The 8910-nt window shown below is 48.5% G+C and overlaps 1 protein-coding gene across 1 annotated transcript; it reads left to right on the top strand.

The window, feature by feature from the left end:
* The first annotated feature begins 276 nt into the window (after window positions 1–276).
* LOC141988475 (serine protease 27-like) lies at window positions 277–7855 on the top strand. The gene is made up of 6 exons (XM_074954275.1): window positions 277–349; window positions 790–816; window positions 3558–3720; window positions 4005–4276; window positions 6897–7066; window positions 7547–7855. Exons 1-6 carry the CDS (start codon window positions 286–288, stop codon window positions 7853–7855), a joined length of 1005 nt encoding a protein of 334 aa, XP_074810376.1. The 5' UTR covers window positions 277–285.
* Window positions 7856–8910: the final 1055 nt, after the last annotated feature.

The raw sequence follows: 8910 nt of genomic DNA, 5'->3' as shown, positions 1-8910 counted from the left end.
GGACATTTTTGTTGGTTTTCCAGGATGCTCGTTAATGGAGCAGTTCCAGGTAGAGCAGACTGAGGATGGTCGTGCCCTGTTCGCGTGCAGAATTTAGCAGCACTTGTTTCCTTGAGTGGTTCATGAGGGGATGGGTCACATCTGTTCTCTCTTGATCTTTATCTGGGGAGGGCGGAGGCAGGAACCATGTCTATAAAAACCTGCCCCGGCACATTCATTCTCCAGCCGGGCTTTGGTTGGAGCGGTGGAGCCAGCTGAGTTTGGCCAAGGCAGAACCAGGCGAGGATGATCATGGAGCATCTCTGCTCCCTCCTGGCCATAGCACTGCTGGCGACGAGCCTGGTGCAGGGTGAGTGTAGGGTGGAATGGAGTTGGGAGACGGGGGCCTACTTCCCATGGGGAGGGGAGAGACATACTGGCTTGGGGGGAAGGGAATTGGGCTAGTAAATAACAGGAGGATCCAACATCTTCACTCTTCATAGATACCCCTCCCCATCTAGCCCCTATTTCGGTATTCACTCCTGATCCACCCCTTTCAGATCAGTGGGGATTGTTAACTCTGGAACCTACAGATGGTGAGTTGAATAGCGACACTACTAAGACTTTTAGCTGTTGCTGTGGATAGCAGGGATGGTTCAGGAGAGTAGGTGGAGCCTGAGAACTGTGGGTGAAGCTATTGGCACCCATTCCTAAAGACACATCGTGTCAGACAACAGGAATGACTGTATAACCCCCCCTCCCTCACAGACACATAGTGATAGCTTTCTTTTCTCTTTGTTTGCTCCTTAGGTGCTCCAGTGAGTCAGAATCAGGCAGGTAAGACACCCACAGCAAAATGTGAGACTTATCTGCCCTGGTGATTTGGAATGAGAATTAGGTTGAGAGCCAGGACTCCTGGGTCCTAGCCTGACTTGCAAACAGAGTGGGGTCTCGTGTGTTAGGGCAGGGGAACAAGGTGGTATCATTGGGATTAGGGACAAGGGTTAAGGTTATCTTGTGGTTAAGGTTATCATTGGGTTAGAGTTAAGGGTATCATTGGGTGAAGGTTATCATTGGGGTTATAACCAAGTTTATCATGGAAGTTAAGGTCATTCTCTAGTTTTCATTTGATTTCATTTCCATTTCTTTCTTTCTTTCTTTCTTTCTTTCTTTCTTTCTTTCTTTCTTTCTTTCTTTCTTTCTTTCTTTCTTTCTTTCTTTCCGACCTAGTGGCAGAATGAAGACAGGATGAGTTAAAGTTTTACCAAGATGGCTTCTGTTAATTTATGTAATTGGCCTATGTAAATAACACTTTTATATCTAAATGACCTTGTACCCAGTCCCATGATATCTTTAACCTAACCTCCGTGGAAGCCTCAACTCCCAATACTCTGAGCCCTGCCTGCTCTTCCTTCACTCCCTAAGCGCTTGCAACATAGACATGCCCAAACTCACCCAGCTACGTGCTGGCAGGGACATTATATCTATGTCCAACCAGGCACACTGAAGGGGACTCGTGGGGTCTCTGAGGCTCAGCTGATTGTCGAATTATTGTGAGACATTTGTGTGGGGAATGAATTTAGAGCTTGGTGACGTAGGCTGTTGTCTTCCAAAACTGATGGGGAGTCTGAAAAGTGGACGCCCGTGGAGACAGCCTCTGTTTACTGTCTGGACGAGACGCGGGCTGGAGGTTCACAAAGACAAATGAACCCACAGAGAGTGGGGGGTGAGGTCTCAGGAATGGTAGACTCCAGCTCTATTGGCTGGACAAGGGCTGGAAGAACTCGCCATTTAGTGAGTAACACCCTATCAGACAGGACAGTATCTTGCTAACAGGTACAGGTTGTAGACTGTGTTTTGTTTTTCTTCTATCTGTAACCTCACGTTCCTTGGCTTTATTTTGAATCTCTCCCTCACCCCCGGTTAAAACAACTTCACTTTGGTTTTGTCGTAGGCATGCCCGTGACATACCCAGGGCACAGTCCAGACTAATGAGTAGCTGTGTCACCCTTGCCCCATAACCTGGGGTGCCCATTATGACGCCTTGCTGCTGTAGCCTCCAGTCTGGACTGCTCACAAACAGCCTCCAACCTGCAGTTTGCTCCCAGCTCTGTCTGTGTGTGTGCTCCAGCCGCCCAGCCACACCCTGGCTATTACCAGCCTTAAAGAGTCCCATAGGGTGACCCCGACATATCCCCAGCCCCAGATTTCCCCCAGAAATGTACGTTCTGTGCTGCCCAGCTCTCTCCTGGAAAGTGCAACCATATTAAGTCTGTTATTCCTTTAAGGGAATACTATGCTGTGACCGGGTGTACCAAGCCCGGAGGCCCTGCTGAAGGCCTCACAGTCCTACCCCACCCCACCCCAGGGATGAGCAGTAGAGGTGAATCCTCCAAGCTGCCTAGAGAGGCTGTTGGGGAAGCAGCCAATCAGAGAGAGGCTGCAGGGAGCTGCCAACCTGAGCCCAGCAGGGGGCGGACTGGGAGCCGGGACTCCTGGGTTCTCTCCCTGGCTCTGGGAGGGGTTAGTGGGTTCGAGCAGGAGGTGTCTGCCCCCTTCCTTTTATGGTCCTGTCCCTTTTTTTTAAGAAGCAATTCCAGTGGGAAGCAGGGCAAGAGGCAGCCTGTGTGGATGGGAACTCCAGACTCTTTCTCTGCTAAGATGAAGATTTTTCACCCCTGCCCCTTTTCCTGCCAAAGAATGGCCATTGAGCAGGCAATGACCCATTGCTGTTGCTGACACCTGGCTGAGGGGTCAGCTTGCCCTTTGTCTCTGAGGAGCTGGTTCGGCCAGTCCCCAGACTTGGAACATATATGAGTAACGTCATACAGGGGAATCTGATAACTTCACGTGCAATCTGGCCGCATGTCTTTTAGCAGGACATTAATGACCAGCAAATGATGAGTTTTCAAACAATACTTCACCAGGAAAACTCTGTGCAAAGATTATTACAATAGTGGATATGGGTATATTCTGTCACATCGTCTACATGCCAGGTGCTAAGGAGAAGGTAGAACTAAGGTGAAAGCAGTGAACTGGGGAGCGCCGTTTCCACAGAGGCAGTGGATCCATGTGCATGGCAGGTGTGCCGAAGACAGGGGACGGGGCACTGGCGTGTAACTGCGTTGGGTGTGTAAATTGCTGCCTGCAGAGGGATAGCGCAGGACTTGCGACACGCCAGGAATTCCAGCAGCTGGCGGCTGGGAGAGTTTTTCCTGGTGGACACAGGTAGGGCTCCCTCGTGCTGGGAGCAGGGGGTGGTGCAACCCAGACACTGTGGGTCACCTCAAAAAGTATCACAGGGCTCGTGGGAGTTGGAATCGAGCAGGAAAAGTGCCCAAAGCAAAATGCCAGTATTATCTGCTCTGAGGTCTGAGGGTTGAAGTGTGTGTGTGTGTGTGTGTGTGGCGGGGTGGGGGGGGGGAGAGCTGGGAATCATGACTCCTGGGTTATTTCCCTGGCTCTGGGAGGGGAACGAGTTGCTCTCTGATCATCAGGTAACACTTATAATTATTTACACCCTCCCCACTTTAGCTCCCTTGCCTGGGGATAATGCAGGTTCCCTGTTTTCTTCCCAGGCTGTGGCAAGCGTTCGGTCTCAGGGCGCATCTTCAATGGTGAAGATGCCAAGGACGGGGCCTGGCCCTGGCAGGTCAGCGTGCAGCAGAACGGCTTCCACATCTGCGGCGGTTCGCTCATCTCTGAGAGCTGGGTGGTGTCAGCAGCTCATTGCTTCAATCTGTGAGTACCCCAGGCAGGGCAGAGACAGTGACCGCGGCTGCTCTGGAAGGACTCCCTCTCTACTGGCTTCCTGTTGTGCAGTGTTCCTGCGTGGCTGATCCCCCGCTGCTCCACCTCAGGGATGGCTGCACGTCTGCTTTAGGAAGCCATCCCCCCTGTGGTGTTATGTGTGGCTGTTCTCCAGCGACCCTGCCCCAGAGCTAGCTTCATCTGAGCGCTGCGCAAGCCATGCCTGTGTGGCATTGCTGTGCAGTTCTTCCCCAATCAGATTTTCTTGTATCCAGGTCCGTAGCCGTTTCAGCATATGGGGTGCAGCTGGGTGAAAACCGGATTGTCAGTGAGACCCCAACTGAGTCGTTCTCATCGGTGACGCGGATCATCCCCCATCCCAATTACAACAGTAGCACTTTCCTTGCCGACATCGCCCTGGTGGAGCTGGAGAAGCCGATTGCGTTCACGGCCTCCATCAGCCCCGTGTGCCTGCTTAACGCCTCCGTCCATGTGCCCGCTGGGAAACCCTGCTGGGTGACTGGTTGGGGGAACACTCTCCCACAAGGTGAGGCAGACTCGTAGCTGTTAGAGAGGGGAAGGGCAGGGGAAAGGCCAGCATTGGATGAAGGTCACAGGCTGGGTGATAGCAGCCTCATATATACACAGATGGCCTAAGAGTTACATGGTTGCACGGTTATACAGCTACTCTTAAAGTTATATGGTTTTATAGCCACAGTTGTATGGTTGTACATTCACACAATTACAGGGATAAGATGAGGTTGTGACAGAGGTCTATAAAATCATGACTGGTGTGGAGAAAGTGAACAGGGAAGTGTTGTTTACTCCTTCGTGTGACACAAGAACTAGGGCTGACCCAAGGAAATTGATAGGCAGAAGTCTTAAACAAAAGAAAATAGTTTTTCACACAACGCACAGCCAACCTGTGGAACTCGGTGCCAGAGGATGTTGTGAGGGTCAAAAGCACATTGGGTTCCAAGAAGAACTTGATAAGTTCATAAAAAGAAAAGGAGACTTTTCTGTGGCACCTTAGAGACTAGCCAATTTATTTGAGCATAAGCTTTCGTGAGCTACAGCTCACTTCATCGGATGCATACTGTGGAAAGTATAGAAGATCTTTTTATACACACAAAGCATGAAAAAATGGGTGTTTACCAGTCAAAAGGTTTTCTCTCCCCCCACCCCACTCTCCTGCTGGTAATAGCTTATCTAAAGTGATCACTCTCCTTACAATGTGTATGATAATCAAGCTGGGCCATTTCCAGCACAAATCCAGCTATTAACAAATAAGCTATTACCAGCAGGAGAGTGGGGTGGGGGGAGAGAAAACCTTTTGTAGTGGTAAACACCCATTTTTTCATGCTTTGTGTGTATAAAAAGATCTTCTATACTTTCCACAGTATGCATCCGATGAAGTGAGCTGTAGCTCACGAAAGCTTATGCTCACATAAATTGGTTAGTCTCTAAGGTGCCACAAGTCCTCCTTTTCTTTTTGCGAATACAGACTAACACGGCTGTTACTCTGAAACTTGATAAGCTCATGGAGGACAGGTCCATCAATGGCTTTTAGCCAAGATGGTCAGGGACACAACCCCATGCTCTGGGTGTCCCTAAACCTGTGACTGCCAGAAACTGGGTCTGGATGACAGGACGGATCACTCCATAAATTGCCCTGTTGTGTTCATTCCCTCTGAATGGCACCAAACACTGTGGGAAGACAGGATACTGGGCTAGATGGACGTTTGGTCTGACCCCATATGGCTGTTCTCATGGTTAAACAGCCACAGTTGTACTGTGACACAGTTGTATAGTTATACAGGTATGGTTGTACGATTGTACTATTATATGGTTGCACAGTTTAACAGCCGCACATTTATACAGGTGCCATTATACACAGCCCTGGAAGGACTGGATTGTTGTCAGTCAATGTTGATTTCACCGTACACACACAGACCGACAAAAATGTATTTTGATTGGAAATAATCAAAATTTACACATAGCCAAAAGATGAGAAATGCTGCTTGAGAACTCCGAGTTTGATTTAAGGATATTTACTTTCCATTTTTTGACATGGGATATTGACCATTTGCGTTTTAATGGTTATAAAGCTTTGATTCTTTGAATCTCAACCTCCACTGTCATTAAATAGTTATTGAATAGCCCCTCCCATAAATGTCCACAACTGGGAAAATTTAAGCCAATAAAAATTAAAAAATGCTTAAAACCCATAATTTTGCAAAACTGAGCATTTAAATTGAGGAACGTAAAAACATTCTTAAAAATAAATATGATCATTTGATGGATGGGGGATTCAATTCCTAGCACAAAGAAGAGATGTTCATGTTTTGGTGTGTCTGAGTCCTAATATGGGTTTCAAACCACTCCTCGTGGGGTAGTTGGCACCTGTGTATTTGCCGATGCCGGTTCTAGACCAGCAGGAAGCCGTGTCAGAGTTGGCCGCCAGCTGGCACCCAGCACTATCCAATCACACACCTAGTTACTTCTTCATGGCCTTGTGTTTCGGCCTGACCTGGAAATCAGGAGCCTCTGCTCAGAAATTTAAACCCATTGAACCAAACCAGGGCAAACTGTGTGTAGACAAGGCTCAGCATTTTCAAATGCACCCTACCGGCCTGCATTTTCGGCACTTAAAGGTGCAGACGGTCTCCGAACAGGGTATTCAAATGTGGCTGTGCAGGTTAGGCGCCTAACTCCCATTGACGCTCTGTTAGACTTAGGTTCCAAAGCACCATCTTTTGTAGGTGCCTTGGAGATTTTCAAAATCCCACTACATTCCGTCCTGTGCCAATAAGTGCCTGAATCCCTATGACTATCTTCCCCCAAGTGGTTATAATTAAACTTAGGCTTCTAAATCAGGTTTGGGGCTGCAAAGCTAATCAGAGCAGCACCTAAAATACCTTTATATGTCTGGGTTGTTGCCTTTAGAACGTGTGAAACTAGCCACCTGCCCCCTATCCACTCTAATCCACTAGACCCCACTCCCCTCCCAGAGCTGGGGAGAGAACCCAAGAGTCTTGGCTCCTGTGCCCCCACTCTAGCCTACTAGACCCCACTCCCATTCCAGAGCTGGAAACTTCTTCTAGATCCTTAATGTGACAGCTTATTATGTGCCACGAGTCACCCTGCTCTCAGGCCTTTTATTCCAGCGGTTTATAAGCCACCGGAGACACTGCAGGAGCTGGAGGTGCTCACCGTAGACTCCACCATTTGCAACGATTGCTACCGAGAAGGATTACAAGAGCCTTCAGATTACAACCCTATCAAAGATGACATGATTTGTGCTGAGTACCCGGAAGGCTATAAAGGATTTGCTTGGGTGAGATTCTCTGACTGAGATTGGAAGACCTCCCCCTTTCTGCTGGGCAATACCCAGACCCCAAGAAAGATCAGGGCCCCCTTTGTGCTGGGCCCTGTTGTTCCTGGTCCATTGCCCCTGCTGGTTTGGTGTTGTGTGTTGGGGGCACCCACCAAACAGTGGGCTTGGATGGAAGGGCTGAACCCTGAGTTCATTCCCCAGTGTTTAGACAAGATGCCTCTTGCCTTGAGGATGTGTCTGTAGAGTATAAAGTCAGCAGGGTCCATCAGCCCATTCAGTCTGACCTAATGTATAACCCAGCCAACAATTGCACCTGGTTACCCCATTACTGTGCCCAGAGACAATTTGTCTGGATAAAGCATCTCCCAGAAAGGCAGCCAGTGGGAATGTGAAGCCATCGAGAGAGGGAGAATCCAGCACTGCCCTTGTGGACGATGCAGACTGGACTCTTTCCAACCCTATTTCTTTCCCTCTCTCTAGGGTGACTCTGGGGGACCCCTGGTGTGTGAAGAAGGCGGGACCTGGTACCTTGCTGGGATTGTGAGCTGGGTAATGGCGATAAAAGTGAATGGGGTAGTCAGTGTTGCCCCTGGTTATCCTGGAGTCTACAACCGTCCCAACGCCCACAATGAGTGGATCAAGACGAACATGCCTGGTGTGACTTTCGCGGAGGTGAACTTCACTCTGATCAGCCCCCATCCATCTACCACTGTCACTCCAAACAGTGTCAGTTCTCCTCTTACAATCCCCAGGGTCCTTCTAGCTGTGCTTCTGTGGCTGACCCTGTGACCCCCTCCTAGACTGGGTCCCCATCCCACACCAGCCCTTTCTAACCCTTGGTGCAGATAGACCATGTCACCTGTGACACTAGACCCTAGTATTCACACCCTATACTCTATTGTAACAATCTCTGTGCAAAATGCTCCTTGTGAGGGGGGAGGGATAGCTCAGTGTTTTGAGCGTTGGCCTGCTAAACCCAGGGTTGTGAGTTCAATCCTTGAGGGGAACATTTAGGGATCTGGGGCAAAAATTGGGGATTGGTCCTGCTTTGAGCAGGGGGTTGGACTAGATGACCTCCTGAGGTCCCTTCCAACCCTGATATTTTATGATTTGAAAACTTATATATTGCTGATCATTCATATCCTTGTGTGATGTACATATGCAAGGGGTATTAAGGGTTATGGACATATGCTGGAATGGTCACTAAAAGGAGTTCAAACCAGGTTTGTCAAGGGAGTTGTTAAACAGGTCTCTCCCAAAGAAAGGATGGTGTGTTCAGCTCCATTTCCATACAAGCAGCACACGGACACATCAAACTAATAAGGGGTGGAGGCAAACCTCACACTCACAAGTGGGGAGAACACTGCCGGGTGTCTACACCTAGCAGGTGAGAGATGCTTAGTCTGGGTTTTACTTTTCAGAAGAATCCTTTGCGAAGATTTACTGGGCTATACAGATGGGGTGGTGAGGGGGGCTGAACCTCAAGTGATAAGCAACTTAATCAACTTGCAATTTTGTAACAGAAAAGCTTCAAAAACAGACTCCAACAAGAAACTGCTGAGCTTGAATTAATATGCAAACTAGATACCATTGACTTGGGTTTGACTAGAGACTGGGAGTGGCTGGGTCATTACACGTATTGAATCTATTTCCCTATGTTAAGTATCCTCACACCTTCTTGTCAACTGTCTAAATGGGCCATCTTGATTATCACTACAAAAGTTTTTTTTCTCCTGCTGATAATAGCTCATCTGAATTAATTAGCCTCTTACAGTTTGTATGGCAACTTCCTCGTTCTCGTTCTCTCGTGTGTGTGTATGTATATGTATATATATATCTATATA

Source organism: Natator depressus, chromosome 6, assembly GCF_965152275.1.
Source record: "Natator depressus isolate rNatDep1 chromosome 6, rNatDep2.hap1, whole genome shotgun sequence".
Taxonomy (NCBI): domain Eukaryota; kingdom Metazoa; phylum Chordata; order Testudines; family Cheloniidae; genus Natator; species Natator depressus.
The sequence above is the reverse complement of the archived record's forward strand: the minus strand, read 5'-3'. Positions and strand labels throughout refer to the sequence as shown.

Excerpts from the sequence above, each read along its gene's own strand:
- LOC141988475 (XM_074954275.1), top strand. The coding sequence starts at position 286 with ATGATCATGGAGCATCTCTGCTCCCTCCTGGCCATAGCACTGCTGGCG. Across the intron at positions 350-789 it reads GGCGACGAGCCTGGTGCAGG|GTGCTCCAGTGAGTCAGAAT; the intron begins GTGAGTGTAGGG and ends TTTGCTCCTTAG. Across the intron at positions 817-3,557 it reads AGTGAGTCAGAATCAGGCAG|GCTGTGGCAAGCGTTCGGTC; the intron begins GTAAGACACCCA and ends TTTTCTTCCCAG.